Source organism: Triticum urartu, chromosome 1 (genome assembly GCF_003073215.2).
Source record: "Triticum urartu cultivar G1812 chromosome 1, Tu2.1, whole genome shotgun sequence".
Classification (NCBI taxonomy): Eukaryota; Viridiplantae; Streptophyta; class Magnoliopsida; order Poales; family Poaceae; genus Triticum; species Triticum urartu.
Genome location: NC_053022.1, coordinates 66,470,646 through 66,489,745, shown reverse-complemented (window position 1 = coordinate 66,489,745; position 19,100 = coordinate 66,470,646). Strand labels below are relative to the sequence as shown.

General features: G+C 45.0%; 1 protein-coding gene, 1 long non-coding RNA gene and 1 other non-coding gene across 4 annotated transcripts; 1 reads left to right on the top strand and 2 right to left on the bottom strand.

The window, feature by feature from the left end:
• Positions 1–324: 324 nt before the first annotated feature.
• Positions 325–405, bottom strand: TRNAL-AAG. Its single transcript has one exon. It is a non-coding gene; the product is annotated as a tRNA-Leu (tRNA).
• A 298-nt stretch (positions 406–703) lies between these two features.
• Positions 704–16,858, top strand: LOC125547748. Of its 2 annotated transcripts, XR_007300755.1 has the most exons (9): positions 704–919; positions 2,999–3,110; positions 3,655–3,733; positions 3,845–3,949; positions 5,288–5,381; positions 10,222–10,369; positions 10,453–10,511; positions 10,590–10,791; positions 13,477–16,858. It is a non-coding gene; the product is annotated as an uncharacterized LOC125547748 (long non-coding RNA). The 2 variants fall into 2 exon arrangements; XR_007300749.1 differs by having other exon boundaries at positions 10,590–16,858.
• Positions 6,428–8,860, bottom strand: LOC125547736 (transcription factor MYB61-like). The gene is made up of 3 exons (XM_048711532.1): positions 8,389–8,860; positions 8,124–8,253; positions 6,428–8,006 (listed from the first exon to the last, which is right to left on the bottom strand). Exons 1-3 carry the CDS (start codon positions 8,519–8,521, stop codon positions 6,980–6,982), a joined length of 1,290 nt encoding a protein of 429 aa, XP_048567489.1. The 5' UTR covers positions 8,522–8,860; the 3' UTR covers positions 6,428–6,979.
• Positions 16,859–19,100: the final 2,242 nt, after the last annotated feature.

The following is a 19,100-nucleotide window of genomic DNA, read 5'->3' as shown; positions in this document are numbered from 1 at the left end:
AGCAGTATACAACCGGAGAATGAAAATATGCGTCTTATGTTTTGGAGGGGAGGAAATAGACAACCTTTTCTTTCATGTACAAACCAAACATGTTCTTTTCCCTCCCTCAAAAAAACCATGTTCTTCGTGGTACTATGTCAAACTTCTTTGAAGAACCGCAAATTAGATGGCCCCAGAGCACCCGTAAAAAAAAAAAGATGGCGTCAGAGCGATTCAGCAGGAGGGAAATCATGGGTCTGCCCGAGGAAAGCATAGGCCGAGAAATTAGGGTCTCTTCCCGAGGAAAGCATACGGGCGAGAAATCATGTTTCATAAAAAAAAAATTGACCAGAGTGGGATTTGAACCCACGCCCTTTCGGACCAGAGCCTTAATCTGGCGCCTTAGACCAACTCGGCCATCTGATCTTGTTATGTAAACTTACTTTTAAATTTCTATAAACCGTGAGACCTAATTGTGCTCGCTGTGCTCCCTCGTCAAAGTCACTCATGCCTGCATGAAAATTCTCGACATGTCTCCCTTTGTTTTTCGGAAAACATCTCCCCTCGCCCAACTGCTCTTCCCTATTCCCAGTTCAAAGAAAAACTGCTCTTCCCCATTCACGGCCCGAGCCGTAATTAGCTTTGCGGCCCAACATAAATGCTTAACGCGCTTTACAGCCCAACAAACAAAATCCTTGTGGCTCACCCAATTGGCCCATTATCCTCCACGCGCACCTCCCCGGCCGAAATCGACGGCGCCCCACTGCTCCGCCCCGAGGAGACAGGCGTACGAGCGACGGAAGTACCGCACCACCGGCAGCGCAGAGGAAGAGAGAGGCGCAGCCAAAGCACCCTCGCCGCCCGCCTCCTCCCCCCCGCCGGCCGCAGTTTCTCGCCGCCGCGCCGCCAACGCCCTGCTCGACCCCCGCGCGTGATCACGGTACAGGTTCCCCCTCCGCTCCCTCCCTCCCTCTGCCTCTCCGCTCGCGATGTTAATTTCGAATTAATTGGCCGCACCCTCACGCCTGGCCTCGCGCATACGAATCCGCCCTACGATGGTACCTCGCATTGCTAATCGCGGTCCATCCGCAGCCGAATTGATTAGCCATTTTGGTGGGGGAGCGGGTGGATGATCTCTGTTCCTGCGCCTGCTGCTGCAGTGGTTACCACTTACCACCAATGCGGCATCAGTCGATCACGGAAATGTTTTCCCCGCGTGAAATCGCGGTCCCAGTGCCCCCCGGTGTCAACTATCGGGCGTACGATTTGTCATTTGCGGAAGGGGGCTCGCTGCATCCGCCCTGACAGGGAGGGTTTGCTAGGGTACTGGCCAGGTTCAACGTCCCTTAACTCCTTTGCTGGCGGTCTCCTCAGGGAGTCAGGGTGCGGTCTTGAGTCCTGGGCTCACTTCATTGTTACTTGTGGATATGGACCGTGACGCCCATGCCGACATTGCTATTTGCTGGTCGAAATAAATAATTGATCAGTGTTCACGACCGTACATACAATCATGCTCTGTAAGCTTGTGACCCCAGCCAGTTACCTGTACTTTGTCTGAACTATTGCTTTCAGGAAAGCAGGGCGCCTTGCCTTTATAAAAACAACACTGCGTTGATGGTCAATCAAGTTGGATAAGTTGGGTGTTTTCGTGTAAAAAGACAACTCAGCTGTCAAAACCATAATGGTCTGTTGATAAAAAAAACCTTAAAGGTTTGTAGGCTTTCGAGCTGAACCCAGTTTCTAGTGCTGTAGGGTTTGCATATAAGTACAGCACTGTTGTGGTAGTTGAGTGCTTGCAAGAGCAGCACTGAAGAAATACATTGGGTCTTAATTTCTTAATCCTGGAGTAGAGAGTTATTAGCTTAATCTCTTGATCCTAGACTAGTTTCTTTAGCTTTAGATGATACATTTATGCTTTTTGTATGTGCCTATGTGGTAGCTATAACGTCCTAAGTATACATCGGAATCATGAATTTAAATTTTCTTATGGTAATTCTTCACTTCCTTAGATGTCACACCTTGCTCTCCCTCACCTGTGTGAAGTCAATATTTAATCTTCTTTTGACATATTTCAAGCTTTGACATATTTCAAGCATCACCCATTGCTTCTTTTTTTATCAAATTGCTATAGGGACCTAGAAGTGACTGTTTGAAACAAGAACCCGTGTTACCTACGTTTTCTCCTAACTGGCAACTATGATGAAAATGTGATACAGTTTCCTTTCTGATATCTGTGCTGCGATCTTATCATCTATTGAATATGGTTTCTCCAATCAGCATTTGGAAATAATTCAGAACGACGGGCTCTCAAGTTCCATAGAGTACATTTGTTAGATGTTAGTATGTTTTTCCTGGAGAATAGAATTTAGTATCAATGCTGTAAAATATGTTTGCTGTACTGGCTGTTTCTAGTTTCTAGAACAAACAGTAACAGAAAAGGATCGAACTAGTTCTACTGCCATTTGGATACTGCCCTGTGTAACTGATGTAATGTTGATCAATATTATTGTGTTATCTACTCCCTCCGTTCCTAAATATTTGTCTCTCTAGAGATTTCAAATGGACTACCACATACGGATGTATATAGACATATTTTAGAGTGTAGATTCACTCATTTTGCTCCATATGTAGTCACTTGTTGAAATCTCTAGAAAGACAAATATTTAGGAACGGAGGAAGTAGTAATTTATTCTATTTGTTTCAGTGGATTTATGTTCATGCCTGTTGACATTATGCAATGTTCTTTTTCACCTGTTCAATTAAGTACATGTTAAACCTAATGCGTCCAAAAAATAATAATTTTCATTTTACAGTATCACCTAAATGGATAAACATGTTGACATATTTTTAGATTGAACACCGCTTGTGGTTTGTACTTTAATTCCATGAATCTTCTGGAAGTGCAGTGTGTTTAAGTTGATAATAGGTTTAGATACAACGTTTTGGCCTGTTGGAGCACCGCTATAAATTTCTGAAATTTGCAGACTAACTGGGTACCAAATTTTGTTGTTTCATGTAGGATCAAGGGTAGTTGGTACTGGTAGCTTGGTATAGATCATGGTGCTATTGTGTTTGATAAGTTATGAAAGGCTAAGGACACCTTTTTGTATGTCGGGAGTACCTTTCAAAGTGTAAGGATTTCCCATTTATTTTCAAGTCCAAGTTCTGTAAATTAGCATCGTATTATTTTTGGGTACTGTGATTTACTTATGTCAGTGCTTGCCTCATTTCATAGGCTGGCAGTGCATCCTTAATACATAATAAATTGTTTTGCTACATAAGTCTCAACTGTTTGTTCTAAAATGAATGTACAAACTGGATAAATCATAAAGCAAAAAGATAATAAACAGCAAAGCTAATGCCTCTGATTTGACCAGATAGGTAGTAGAAATAGAGGAGGGGCGCATTGTCAAGATAGATACATATTTGGATAATCGAAAAATTAAAATTTTGCAATGTAGCAGTTGTAGTTTCGTATTTATGGACAGTCTAAGTCAGGTTCTCAGAGTGAAGGACTCCCAGAGAAATAAAGGTAAAGTCATAATGGTCTCAGCTTCTGCTCTTAGGTTCTGTTGTCGTAATCTGCATCAATCTTTCTTATTTTTATCAACTGAAGTGCAATTGTTACTTACACTTTGACCAAGTTCTAACATGAATTGGGAACTTTGGCAACAGATCAACCATACGCGCTGAGGTGCTGCTCAATGAGACATTGTTGGAGACATTCTAGATCGTCCCTAAGTTGTTAAAGAGAGTAAGAGAACTTCCTTGTCCTGGGCAAATGCTTGTGATTTACATAGTAGGCTCACAAGAATGACCCTTAAACTGCTGGTACGCTAATGAGAAGATGGCCTTGATTTGCCAGGACTTGTGCTCCCGAACATAGCAGCCAGCCTGTGAAGGAGGAAAGTGCAGCAGTACTCTTCACAAGGCCTATTGACTCATCCTCACCAGCAAATGTGTCATAGAGGTAAAACGAAAACTCAGAAGAAAAAAGAAGCATGATGCCTTGCCATATGATTCCATGAATTAAATTGTTGAATGCACATACACTTGGGTTGTATATTAGATACATTCATTGCCACTGAGTTAGGCTGTATCTAGTTGTTATTATTTTCTTGGTTGATGATACCATCTACTTGCACACCTTCATTAGTAGACAGTCAACTGAAGGATGGTTCCAACTAATTAAGCTGCTCATATTTGCTGCTTCTTCCTATCTTATGCCATTGGGCCATTCATTTTGATTGAGTGGACCTATTGAGTAGTGGCTAAGGTATACACTGTTGAAACTCTGCAAATGCTATAATTCTCCCTCTACCTGATCCTGGCATGGTTCATAGAACCATAATCTCATCTTAGTTCTTTGAGCTTCTTATGGACTATATAAGAAGAGATTGCTAACATGAGCACAAAGATGTACCAGCTTTGACATTTGCCTTTACATATCTGTGAATTCACAGTTTAATAATAACTGATGGAACTATTCGTAGTCAGTTAGTCATGTCTCCAGTCTGTAATTGACACATGTTGTCTGCAGAGACAGATAGTGCTGAAGACAGGGAAATTAACTTGACACGTGCAGCCCCAAGATGGAGAAGCCTTTTATAATTACAGAATTCCAAACTTAAAGCTGTGCCAATATGCTTTCCTATTTCCATCATCATGCTGATGTCAAAGGGAGGCTGAGAGGAAAGAACTATTCGCAAGTACATATATCATGCAGCAGTAGATTCGTGTCTTGCTTTTAGTTATTTGCTTGTAAAACAAGAACTCTATGGCTTTTATTTTTTGCTTTACCTAAATTTTATGTTTCTGTCAAACCAAAGCAATACTTGATCACAAATTCACAATCAATTGCAGTGTGGGTTGTGTCAAATAGAATGGGTGAACTGGCTGTTGATTGTTCTTTTGCTCCATTTGGACCTCATAATAGTACACACATTACAATATCTCAGATCTAATGTTGTGAAGTTACTGTTGCTTGAGTAATTATGCAAAACGACATGCAGTCCGGTGCATGTTCGAGGAAAAAAAAACTGCTGATTGTGTAATTTGTGATATTATTCCTTCTCATCTGTTATCTTCCATTCGTTAATGATGATGTTAGGTGGTCATTATTGCAGTCTACTGCTGCTGGCAATCTTGACACTAAATATCAAATTATTAAATTAAATGTCCTTTTTCATCTGGAAGAGCACTAGCATCCTCCTTTTTGAACAGTTGCTATTTTCCTGTCTTGTTACTTCTTCCTTTTCAACCTTTTGTTTTTTCTGTCAACTGATGTGTCAATTTCTAAAACATGCAGATGCATCCAATAATACAGCTCATACGTCCAAGAAGACACAGGATATAAACAAAGCGAATTAAAGTGCATATGCCACATAAGTTGAAACGGCATGGTACGCAACCAAGCTCTTATGAAGTGTAATTCATTATGAATTATTTATCAGAATCTAGAGATAGACATGTACTCCTTCCGTCCCATTGACACTACACTAGTGTCAAAAATGCTCTTATATTATGGGACGGAGGGAGTAGTATTTATCACTGCATTCCAGAATTATTGGGCTTCTCTAATTTTCCTTTAGGTGCTAATGGTCCTTATGAGCATTATTGGTCTCATCGTGTCTTTGAAAATGAAAGTGTCAATCACTTTATGCCAGCCTTTTTTTCCACATGACCGAGCCCTGTTAGTTGTGTTATGTAAATATAGTCTGTAACTTCTAAAGCTAATTTATTGTTTGGGAACCTGATTTCATAGGTCCATTATTTAGCACTATTGCAACCCATAGAAATAAACCCATATTTGAGGGTTTGAACATGAGGAGTCATAAAGAAAGGATCCCACCATGGCCAAGCCAAATTGGTTAACAATCTAACTCAGCCCATGACATGGTCCCTCAATTGTATTATTAGCAGGAGCATTAGTATTATCGCCCTTGGTACAGCGATGTTGAACGTTGAAACCAAGTTCTGGTACTCTATTTAGCCTTTTCAAGTAAAGGCTAACTTTTCTGGAGGTTGGTTGTGGGTTACTTACAGTGTCACCTAGCTCGTACCACAATTTGTTCGTGATAAACCAAATAAGCACCCAAAATGGCTTAAGTTTCATGGTTGCCGAATGTTGAGCTCCTAGCCAAGTTTAAGGTACATTTTGCAACGCTATGATGTAATCATGGGGAAACCATGATGCGCAGCCATAGTTGAGCATATGGTTGAGTGCTCACCACAAAATGAGGCTTCATATGCTACCCATCTTGCATGGTAGGTAGATATTCTTAAATACTTGCCTCCTTTTCTCTCAGCCGTGCTTACTCTCTCCTGAGGATGGTTACCTCTTTAGACCATATCAAATCAACCAATCCTTTTCCATGCTGGTATTGAAGTAGAAAGCGATCAAGTAGCTTCGTATTCTCCACAGGGAAAAGATTAAGACAGAAACAGGAAAGGGAAAGCCAGAGAAAAATTGCTCGTGGGTCAATATATTCCAATTTTCTGCCTTTACAAATATACGACTGCAGTTTGTCGGCAACTTCTCAAAAGATATAAAAATACAACTTGCAATAATTAATTCCCATCTACGTGCATGGCAGCAGTTGAAAAGTTTGGGACTACTAGTATGGTCTGTGATAGCTACCGACACATGCAGTTTTTCCCATTCCTGTCTATTTATTTGATAAACAGAGAGTGAACAAAAACTCAAGTATCCAAAAGTTGAGCTGTCGTGTACAGAAGAAAACAACAATTTCAAGAGAAAGAAAGGGAGACTCCAGAATGTACTTTTCTGTGCAATTTGACGCCACTCCTGATGACAGAGCTGTCTTTTCCATGGCACTGCATGATCTTTATAACCAAGGAAGGTTGTGGAGGGTTGATTTCTGTATCAACCCGCATATGTATCTATGCAAGCACCTCAGCATAGCCTGCTCACGAAATTGTGAGACAAGTCTCAGCTTCTGCTGATCTTCTCTGTTCCATGTATGGCAGAACATGGTACCTAGATATGCTCAAAAGACAAGGGCATTCTTTGCAAGTCTTTATCATACATGTCTGATGCTGCTTGCAGCTGTTGCTGTGGCTGCTGATTCTGGAACCAAGAAGCACATATCCCTTCCATGTTGAACTGGCTCTCTGCTTTGATCACATCATCGTATAGTGATTGGCTCTGGTTCTGCATCGCTGTGGTTGCCTCTGCAAAGGTTCCATGAAGCAAGTCAGGCCACTTGAGTTCCTCCACTAACTGAACTCTGGTATCCTTTTCTTGCCCAACTCCGATATCTGTCCATGGGAATACACTGTTCTCCAGAATTGAGTTCGTGCTCTGTGGCTCGAACCCCATGCTGTTGCTTCCGCTGCTCCCAGTACTACCGCTGCTGCTAGGATTAACACCATCCCAGTAGAAAGGGGCACTGCCGATGCCAGTGCCCCCATGGCGGTGATTGTCTGGTGGGAGGTTCAGTCCCATCGGCGTCGAGAGGGCTGATGGTGAAACTGTTGGCATCACAGTGGAAATTGTGTTGCAACTGAAATCATTCTGGTTAAACCAGAGTGAGTTCATATTTGCACCATCTCCACTGCCACACTCGTTGCTGTAGCCTAATTGCTGCTGGAAAGGAAAATACAGCGTTGGACCTGATGAACGGCAGCTTGATGGGCTCTCATGACCAGCAGTAAGCTGGTCCAAGAACAACTCCTTTGCTGGCACCTTAGGTCGTGCCAAGCTTGGAGTTTCAGGGCGCTTCTTGTCATACACCGGCAGCAGCATTGAAGACTGGGCTGTCTCGCTGAGGAGGTGACCAAAGTTCCCTAGAGCACCAGCACTTGACGGGTTGACGTCACTGGAACCAGAGGTCCTCTCGGTGCTGATGGTGGGAGCTGCTCCACTGCGATCAGCCTCAGTGAGGGGCTTGTGGGTATTGGGGTCAATGCCCTTCTGCCGCAGCTTCTTCTTGAGGGACGAGTTCCAGAGGTTCTTAATCTCATTGTCAGTCCTCCCAGGCATCTGTGCTGCAATTTGAGACCACCTTCTCATGGAAAAAAAGGAGGCGTATTAGTTGAATTATTATCAAGGTTTGCTCTGCAGTTACTAATGCCTAATTCTGTTAGGGTCCTCCTAGTACAACTATAGGCTTAAAATTCACCTGTTCCCGAGCACAGCATGGAGTTCAACGATGAGGTCTTCCTCGTCCTGAGCGAAGGCACCTCTCTTAAGGTCTGGCCTCAGGTAGTTTATCCACCTCAGCCTGCAGCTCTTGCCGCACCTTTGGAGTCCTGCAGCAATTTACGAGGCAAATTTAGATAATTGGATTGACTAAGAGAGGGAAGCCTTCTTAGGAGGAGAAGAAGGGGGAAAGACTGGAAGTTGCTAATTGACGAGTGAAATGCAGAAGATTAGTTTTTGCTCACCTGCAAGTTTAGGGACAGAGCTCCAGCAGCCATGGCCATGCTTGGTGATGTGGTTCATGAGCTTCTCATCCTCCTCAGGGGACCAGAGCCCCTTCCTCAGCTTCTGCTTGTAGCAACACGAATGCCTCCCCATTTCAGTGCAATGCAGAGCCTGCGAGCTTGAAATTCGCAGACCCGACGGGTTCGCGGAACTCACGCAGCTTGCAATCGTGCACAGCAGAAGTCTCCTCTGGTAGCGCAGAGCTTGTTCAGGAATCCATGGCTGAAGGGGTGGGAAATGCCGAGGGTATAGTGACTTATATATGGGAAAATGATTGCTGAGAGCAGAATTGAGCAAGAAGAGCAACAGTGTGTATGGTTGCAGATAGGAGATTTCAGTGGAAAGCAGGGAAAGGTTAGGGGGCACTCCTCTCCTTTTCTTTGCAGGACACCCCCCCTTTAGCACCTTCTTTTAAAGGTGGTGGTGGTGGAGGTGGTTGCGAGAGGAGAAGGGGGTGGGGGTTTAACCCTTCTTCTTCTTCACTTGGTTGCTTCCGGCTACGTGTGGGGGTACGTCTCGTCATCTCTCCTAAGAATCTATGTCTGGTGCCAAAACCGGTGGGGTAGCCGCCTCCACCGATATTTTAATTGTCGCGGCCTTGTTTATGAAACTCTACTTTCATCTTCTCCTTCCTTGTGTTTCTTTGAGCACAAGCCAGTGAAAGTAAAACGGGTCCATCTGCCTCTGCATTATCAGGAAAGGGACTGCCTGCTCCTGCTCCTCCCATGGCGAATGACCACGACCCCCCAGAGCAGCATCCAGTGTACACCACTCCTCCTCCTCCTCCTGCTACTAGAAGCCTTGTCTTTTTATTTATGTTGGCTTCTTTTCTGCAGCTACTTCTACGTCACGAGTGTTCCATGCAGGGTAAAGCACACACAGTTGGGGGAGGCGGCCATGCCCACCTTTCTTCTGCTGCTAATTAAAACTCATCTTTGTTAGCTGCTGCTGCTGCTGTTCGTTCGTGCATGTGCACCTCGTTTTCCGCCCACCTGCAAGAAGATTTTATGTGTCAGGCCCAAGAATTGTCCTCTATCTCCGTTGCTTTTCAGGTAAGTCACTGGATCACTTCTATGTGGGGGAAAAGCCATCGGCAATCAATCATCACAGTTGGGGTCCTGGGGAGAAAGAGGTGGCACTAGATGTTCGTATTCCAGGACAGAGGGCATCTCCCTTTTGTTTACCCGGAGCAGCAAGCTGCTAGCTAGCAATTTCCAATCAGAAATCTTTGCTTCTCCAATCCGGGACGGAGCACGTTGCCGCCGCTGAACCTGTCCGTGATCAGTGGTGAAGAACCGGGCTTTCTATAATGACACGGGTACCAAGCATAATGATTTGCCTGCTGACTGTCGCTAGCCTCGTCAATGGATGATACTCCGATCATTGTAGAAAGGAAATAAAAAACTCCTTGTTTTCTAATTTCCCGGATACAAAATAGGTCCATAGGAGGGGACAAATATTCGCGGCACAGTAGTATTCCCGAATGAGCCAGTCAATGCACGTATTATTGTTCCCATCCTTGCATGTCCAATACAAAGGAGAGAGTTTAATCCATGGTTCCATGATTAGGATCGTAATGGCATCCTTGTGTGCCCATGTGATGGCCGATACTCGTCCCCATTAAACAAGACGCGGGGCGGGGACGAATCAAAAGGCATTGATGATTGGGCGTTTATATAGTCTGGTTTCCAGCTGATCGTCTTGTCCTTTGATTCCCCATGCAGCGGATCTCATCCGTTCTGGAGGCTTGCATTGTCTGTTCTGATAGACTCTTGTATATATTGTTTATGCAGGTTTTTGGAGCAATTAGCACATCCCCGCTTGTTTCGTATCGCAACGATTAAAACCAACCGGTGCGTGTGTGCCCGTGGGGGTTAATGTCACCATCTGTTCCTCCTCCATGCAGGACTTGCGGTTGGGCCGAGATAAACCGACTTTTAGGTAACAACAACCTGCCTTTTGCTGGGCACTGCTCTAGCTGTTTCACTCACTAATTTGTTGGCTCCTTGGCTTTTCTTCTCCAGCACCTTGAGCCAAGAGAAAGCTCGCTCACTGAAGCACTCCGGGCGACCCTGCTGCCATGGTAAGGAAGCAACTCTATGACCTCTGCCACGACAATTGCGAAATTACAGCGTAATTCTGATCCTGTACTATCTTACAGGTGCATGCATTATCTAGAAGGGGGTGGGAGATAAGGGACGGCAGCGGCGTGGCGATTAGCAAGGCTGGCATTAGAAGATCACGGGGGTAGGGCGAGTTTGACGAATGAACGGGAGGGCATCTTTTCCGGGGTCCCCAACAGGACATAGGTCCACCCCCTCCCTCCCTCCCTCCCTACAGCACCACACAGGCACAGGCCCAAGGTGACTTACTCGCCCACTTTTCAATTCATCCCTTCCAATTGGGCTTACGATAATACTATTGTTACGATCAGCAGCATTATGCATGAGAGAGAAAGAGGAGAGAGAGAGAGAGAGAGAGAGAGAGAGAGAGAGAGAGAGAGGGAGAGGGAGAGGCGTTAAATTTGTGATGCATGGGTCCTGCCGTCCTGGCGATGATGAACGAATGATCGGTACAGCCGGGATTCAAGAGGGCTAAAAGAAGAGATCAGAACAGGACGGACGGCATCCCATAGTACGCCCGGCGGGCCCGTCGAAGCCAACACTGGTGCACGCGTACCTTTCGTCTCATTTCCTCTCCCCTCGTCTCCTCCTCTCTAGTCTCCAGAAGAGAGAAAAGAAGAGGGAGGAGAGAGAGTCGTAGGACACTGGGCCGTCGTCGGTAGGGGTGGGGGTACCGTCCAACCCAATCCAATCCACCCATCCATTGCTCCCATGTAGACACAGTCAGTGGCTGGCTACCCATCGATGGATGGAGCGAACGATGCAGCTAGCGAGGCTGCTAGGGGGCCAAAGGGGAAAAGGGACCACGTCTCCCGCGCGCGCGTGTGTGCCAACCAACTCGACGCGCACTCGCGCTATAGGCTGCTAAGCTACTGTACAAACCTCCTACGAATGAGTATGTTCATGTCGCAAATAGTTGGCAGCTGCCCTGGGCCTGGGGTAGCTACCCGGCCACTTCCCCTTGCCCGCTCTCTCGCTCGATTCCCCGTTGAATTCGGACGGACCATGGATGAAACGCTTGAAAGTTGCCTTCAATTCATACGGCGAAACTTTAACGACGATGCGACGCGGAACCCGGTGAAACTTCTCTCAAACATGTGCGTGCAGATACATCTTTATCTTTCTGTATGCATATCTGTTCTTTTGGTAGAATATAATCTATCTGTATGTGTACAAGATGCTTTATTTTACGTGGTCGGAGCAAGTGAATACTGCTGTCGCCCCTTTTTAGCCGTGTTTCGTCCCTGTCCGTGGCTAGCTGTCAGCCGTGCGCGCGTGTGTGTGGTATCCATGCGTCCGTAGCCAATTCTGCGCCTCCTGTATCCCACATAACCCCAATGCATGCCTCTGTGGAATGCATGCATGTGGGCGCTATAGAATGGCGTAATCGGCAAGAATCTGGGGTAACATGGCCTGCTTGCCATAGGTTTGCGGCAAGGAGTGCTGTTTAAGTACAAGAGGACATTCATTCCACGCCACACAAACACACACGAATGCCACTCTACTAAACATGCTACAAATACTACTCGCATAGCGTGGGCACGCGCTTTACCGCCCTGATTAAAATACCTGATGTAGTCATTTCAATTTGTTTTCGCATGGCTTTGCCTCTTGTTTTTGCCGTTTGTGTACCTTGGTGGCCAATTTGAACAATTCCGATGTTCTCGGTTCTGAGTCCTGCAACTATGTGAAGATTTTAGGGGTTTTCTGACCGTGCTTAATCGAACGGTCCTCTTGCCATTTCTCCTTCTCATGCACCCTGAAAGAAACGGTATCTACTTTTGTGTGAAGTGGATGCGTTTTGGGATATATGTGACAGCTCATGGACAATTTCCGCATGCACGCCCACTTCTCCACCGATCCAGTCCAGCAGTTAGAATCACCTTTTTAATCAACTATAAATTGTTCGTCAAAGACTACACCAGGATTGCCCAACCATTTGTAGCTCTAGCTTACCTTCCTAATGTAGTCTATCCAGGATTAAAAAGTGTAATTAAGGACGAGATCCATGCATGCCTCTCTCGCCCGTTGTCCTTTTCATGGCAAACAAATGGTCTATATGAATTTGCTTTCATGTGGTATTCTGGAGAATTTGCTTTCATGCGATTGGCATCACTTTCTCCAGCCTAGTATATCCATGTAGCTTGAAAAGAGCCCGACCTTAATTCTATTCTAGTCTCTTTCTTTCTCCCTTCACTCTCAGCGATAGACACCCGCAAAACCAGTAATAGATGTTGCATTCTTGGTAAAAGGCGACATCATGTGTAAATGTCCTCTAATCGCAAGAAACTGCCCATGGTTGACACTTCTTTTCCATTCCAATATGGTAATATGAAATATCTGTTATAATATTATTACATCCAAGTTACATATACAGTGTTGTGAAAGCTTTATATGGAATTCAAGATTCTATTATATTCTCAATATGAGGTTAAAAAGGTTTCCACATTTGCTTTGACATGCTAAAATTAATTGTAAAAAGGAGAGAGCTACATTATTCATTCTATGGGCATAGGTTCTAAGTTAAGATGGAGTTTAGTTAGATGCACATAGAGACTCATATCTCTTATACAAATAGTAGATTTTTATAAGAGGTATACAAAGAGTAAGAATGCATCTACGTTCAATGAACATGTCTTTCTGATCCGCTTTGGCCATCACAAAATGCAAATAGGCTTGCTAACGGAGTTCACTGTGGTCACTATATGCATCTACTATGGTCACTAGCCCACATGTTAGCCTCGTCCACCCTCCATCCCCATAACTCTTTGTGCTCTCTTGCCATGATGCCATCACGTCGTTTGATTTAGGATTGTGGCACCAGTGAGACGCTGCTCGTGTAGCACTACATCCAATGACTCTATGCTCCTTAGTTTTAAGCTTCCACCCATCCATCACCATTAACAATTAACAAGAAATGTGCAGGAGACAGGAAAAAGGAGATGTATAGGTCACCGATGAATCAAATTGCTAAATAAGGTGAGCTTTCTTGCCCTAGATATTGGGCAACACAACAACACATTCGCCTGCAAGACCTATGTTTAATGATGTCACTGGTATGCGCCTAAGGATAAGGAGTCAGGGGCAAGGGTGCTGACGCAAACATGTTGAGGAGGACAATATATGCTTCAACGTGGTAGTGTTTGGAAACACACGAGATTGACCTAGATGTCAATTAGCATGAGGATATCAGAGAGGACATGTAATACTTCCTCCGGTCCTTTTTACTCTGCATATAAGGATTGTCTGAAGTCAAACTTCATAAAGTTTGACCATATTTATATGAAAAAATATTAACATCTATAATGCTAAATTTATACAATATGAAAGTAAAGTCATGATACATCTAATGTTGTTGATTTCACATTTTAAATGTTTGTATTTTTTTCTATAAACTTGGTCAAAGTTTACGAAGTTTGACTTCAGACAAATCTTATATGCGAACTAAAAAGGACCGAAGGGAGTACAACCTGTTACATCCGCCCATGCCAAGGTATCGTGCTGGCATGGATGGGCATCAGCGACATAGCAAGAGTGGCACAAGCGCCCTTGGGTGAGGGCGTGGCAGAGAGCGTGCACTGTAAAGGCGGTTGCTTCGCTTAGGCCTCCATGAGCTCCGTGGCTGCCTGGCTGCAGAGAGAGGGTAAGGAAGAATCTGACGTGTGGGGCCCTTCTAATGTAAATACACTACTATGTATAGGAGGTGTGCTAGTGACCGTATTGGACCTCTGAAGCGTAGTGACCATATATATTCTGCAATTTCCTGTATACAATGGCCAAATTGATTGAGATGAAGTGGTTCGTTGATGATAGATGAACCTTATACTCTCAAGAGAAAATACAACTACCCCCCAACAAAGAAATGACATTTATGCATGAAATGCAACTGTGTCTTTACTCTTTAGACATACACGTTGTTTGTGGGCAGAGCTTAGCTAGTTAAGAAAACGATAACAAGTCGTATGTAAGCTAATTATGCTATACATGCTAGTACAAAGAATGTAGAATACACAATTGTTCTTCGTGTAATATTAGAGTATATACGTACCAACCGACAGATTCCCTCCCATCTCTCTCCTCTCGTCTATGCATAACCTCCTAATTATGGTCAACATGTAAGTTAAGATAACAAAATAACACAATTTCGGAGTGGCAAAAGGCTGCAAATGCATGATTAGTTAGTTGTCAGTGTTGGGGGGTCCAAATTACCCTACTACTTTTAGCAGGACATGACAGCAGACAGCACGGCTGGGCTCCATTTCCACGATAACATCACTTTCCATGATCCCCTTTTAATTTGTATGAACAAAACCTAATTAATGCTGTGCCGGATATGTACATGCATGACTGCAACTCGCACTACCACTCTAGTCTCCGAGATCTTATTCGTATAGTCAAGCTAAGCGCAAACTGTGGCACGAGAGAGAGCTACGTCACCGTATTTTCAGATACACGTAAGAAAGCCATATAGTGTGCATCATACCTATAGCACAACCCTTAGACTTTTTTGCCAACAATTTGTTTCAAAAGGTTTGCATGTATACTCTTTCACCATTGATGATAATACAAGATTCACTCATGCTCCAGTCCTGTACAACACATTCTAGTCCACACAATTGGGTTATCGATATCTATCCTGCTACTACCTCCGTTTCAGTTTACAAGTCCTACGCGTATACCTAGGTTGCCAATTTTATCACCTTAATATAAACTATATAACACAGAAATTATACGGTTTGAAAATAGAACACTTGAAGTTTATATTGGTATATTTTTTGTAATATATGACTTGTATTAGGTTGGTCAAATTGACGACCTAGGAGCACGTGCACGCCATGTAAACTGAGAGAGAGGAAGTAGTACTTATATTCATCTTAATTATGCTAAAATCCTTGATTAATTATGGCTGTGGTTAACCCGCAAGCCCTGGCCACCCTTGTTGACAAGCCATCAATTAATTAAGAGGGTCCAATCCGTAATAATACTAATTAATCTCCTGTCCCTACTTGATGTGAGGCCGCACCTTCCACGCATATGGTCCCCCCATGCATCATGCATGAGTGTCACTCGTAGTGTAGCGCTTTTAGCAGCTAGCTGCCGCTAGCGTACCAGTGCACAGTTTTCTTCTTAGTTTCTTTCCAGTGTCACCATACATGCCCTGTCTGTGCATGTATCCGTCGACATCCGTGTAATCCCGTCAATCCCTTCATGCGTGTATACATCACGTACGCTGTCCTACGAAAATTGTATGTATCACGCACGTACACGTACACGTACGATGACACACATCAGTGTGCTCGCTCGTACACCGGCCTGTCCTGCTGGCAAACGTTGATACGTACATACGCGCATTTTACCTATGCACGTACTCTACCTACCACTGTAAATACTTTAAAAGTATGAATGCGTATTGTTGTATCTTTTGCTGGCTGCCCAGCCGTGTTAATAGTTCTTTGCAGGTCTGTATGCTTGTGTATTGTTGTACTTGTTGTATAGCTGGTGTACGCCCACGCGCGTGCAATATGCATTATGAAGATCACATGCATGATATCTACATGCGTGGTCCATTCTCTCCATCTTTGTTGGAAATTTTGCACGGTCCATTCCTTTTCGTCTGCATATCCTCAAGGCTAGCTAAGATCACAACTGTCCATTGGTGTAGCTCGAAGAGGGAGTGTCACAACTGTTCATTGGTGTAGCTCGAAGAGGGAGTGTCACAACTGTCCATTGGTGTAGCTCGAAGAGGGAGTGTACGCGTGGCCTCCAGTAGTATACGTAGCTATAGTATCCTCCTGCCATGCACGCCGGCCAGTGTCTTGTTCAGACGTCGTTTTTCCTGTCCAAGAGTATCTCCATCGGGTCCTAGGATGAGTGCTTACAAATAAAAGATGCCAGCTATGAATGGTCTAGCTTTTCTTGCTAGCTGCTAGCTAATTGATACGTATGCATGCGCATGGGCATATTCCACGTTGCCCAATATTCATCAAGAATTATGGGACAGGCAATTCATCCAACCCTGTTTAGTTATAACACAATAATTTCACATGCATGAAAATGTTCAATTCCCATCCCATAAGACCCACAAAATAAAACAGACCATTACATCGAAACCTTATGAAAAAAAGCTGGCAACACATTGTTTGTGCTACATCTTATTTCGTTGGTTGCGACCATGATGCATTGATGCCCACCTTGATTATTTCTGCCGCCTGCAACTAGTGTACATGTTAATTAATTATCTGCTTTAAACACATGGCCATTGATGCTAAAATGACTGTATGTTATGTTCTCTTCACAAAACCATTATGCAGTTAGCGTGCTGTTACTTTTTTTTTCATAATAATACATGTCTCATTCATATTATAAAGATCAAATTACAAGTCATGTAAGGACTGACATGACAAAATTGAAAAGATAGTAGAACATCCCCGAGCTTGACACAAACGTCTGTCACCTGCCTCCGGCACCAACATAGCAGCCACTGAAGAAAAGAATGACAGATCACCTCCTCATCCGAGCTCGACGCGGCTCCATCACTGGTTTGCAGCTTTGCGGACCAACAAGGTGGCTTATCAAAAGTGAAGCCCTTGCCGTTGAACGAATCAGACCGGGGCAACACCCCGGACACGCCATCGAACTCTAGATCTGACACCCCACCATGACTAAGACGCCGAAGGAGGAAACCATACCTGCCATCCACGAACCACGAATCCAGCACACGTTCCGTCTTCCAGATGTCGTCGATGCAAACCACAATCAGCATCCGCTCTTGGACTACCTCCCAAGCTTCGCGCCGACGCAGACCCGCCGGTCTTAGTTTAATTTGGACACTACGTGACATGAAAGCAAGGCTAGTGGAGTTTTTATCTAACGGGAAATAGGGTTAAAATATACAGTCTTGTCAACCCAACACGGCACAAGCATACGCCAAGTGGTATGTACAACGGTCAGTAGAGTTCATATGCTAGAAACCGTTGAGGTGCAACGGAGAGATCAGAGAAGGCAAGGTGGGGGACACAATTATTTGTACAATCCACTTTAGCCGTGTGAACCAAGAGAGCCCGGTCTTAATTTGGTAGAGCAATTGCTGTTACAAGGATGCAGTACTCATGTATGGTCAACTATCAGGTATAGTCCTTCCCTTGTCTTGCACTTCTGTTTGTATTCAAAACACAGCTAGCGATCAACAGTATGGTCATTATGAGCGTGATTTAGTGTGGTTCGAATCACATAATCACTTCAGGTCATCTCTAGCCGATCCCCTACAAGTTAACGGAATAAAAACCTTCGTGGAGTATTATACTTCATTAATTTTTGGCCGTTTTTAGCCGATCCCCTAAACTTAAAAGAGTAAACATCAATTTGATCAAATTCAAAGCAATTTGAACCAAAAGTAGCATGCATTCAAACATAAACATAGATATTTTTGCACACTGAACATGAAACATAAATTTAAACTAAACTAAAGCAACTAAACTACTTTCGATCGAAGTGGAGGTCGAGCCAATCCCTCCTCGTCAGGTACGGTGTGCTGTGAGCCGGGTCCGGGCCGGTGCGTCTTCAGGGCCGTCAGGGAAGACACTCCTCCACTCGTTGACGTCGATCTCCTTGTCGTCGCCGCCCACCTCGCCGCCTTGGACCTCGTCGCCGGAGGAGATAACGATAACCTCGTCGTCAACGTTGGCAAAGATCATCCGCTCCGCCTCCATGAGCTCCAGGTGCTCCCGGCGGAGCTCTTCCATGTAGGCCTAGTCGGCGGACTCGGCCTCGAGGCGCTCCCTCACCTCGCGGTCCTCCCGCGCCATAGACGAGCTTACTACCCCCAGCTCCGGCGGGACGAGATGGACCGGACGTGTGCCCGGTGGAAATTGAGCCGCGCCGCCGCGCCATGGAAGCGGACCTTCCAGCGGTCATACTCCATGGCCACGAGCTCGGCCGTGTGGAAGGTCCCGAGCCACCGCTTGGCGTGGGTCTCTCGATCCGAGATTTCAGCCACCCACGTCCCCCAGTGCTGCTGCCGGACCCTGAGGTAGGTCCTCGTCAGCGGCTGCGGCAGAGGGAGGGCGGGAAAGTCCTCGAACCGGCGTAGGGGCCCAGCGGCGAGCGGATCGGGCGACCAGCGACGGCGACTCGATGAAGAGCCCGTTGAGGACGACCCATGCGCGTAGCGGCGCGGATCCGCACTGCGGATCAGCGGCGGGGACCCGCGGCCACCACGTCCAGCCATCGAAGGTGCCGGGGAAGGGGGGGGCGTGCCGGCGGCAATGCGGGGAGAGAAGAGGCACCGATTTTACTCAGCCGCGTAACGATGAAGTAAATATACTCAGATTTTTACGGATGGAGTAAAAAATTTACTCCACTAAACCGTATAGGGGATCGGCTAGGTCAAACTTAGTGGAGTAAAAAGCCAAATTTACTCCACTAAGGAGATATATGGGAGCAGTTAGAAATGCTCTTAGCAGATGGGTGTGCCCACAGATGTATTACCGGTATGTATCTGAGTATCTCACAGGCTTGCATTTGTATGTATATAGAGTATTGCTATGCAT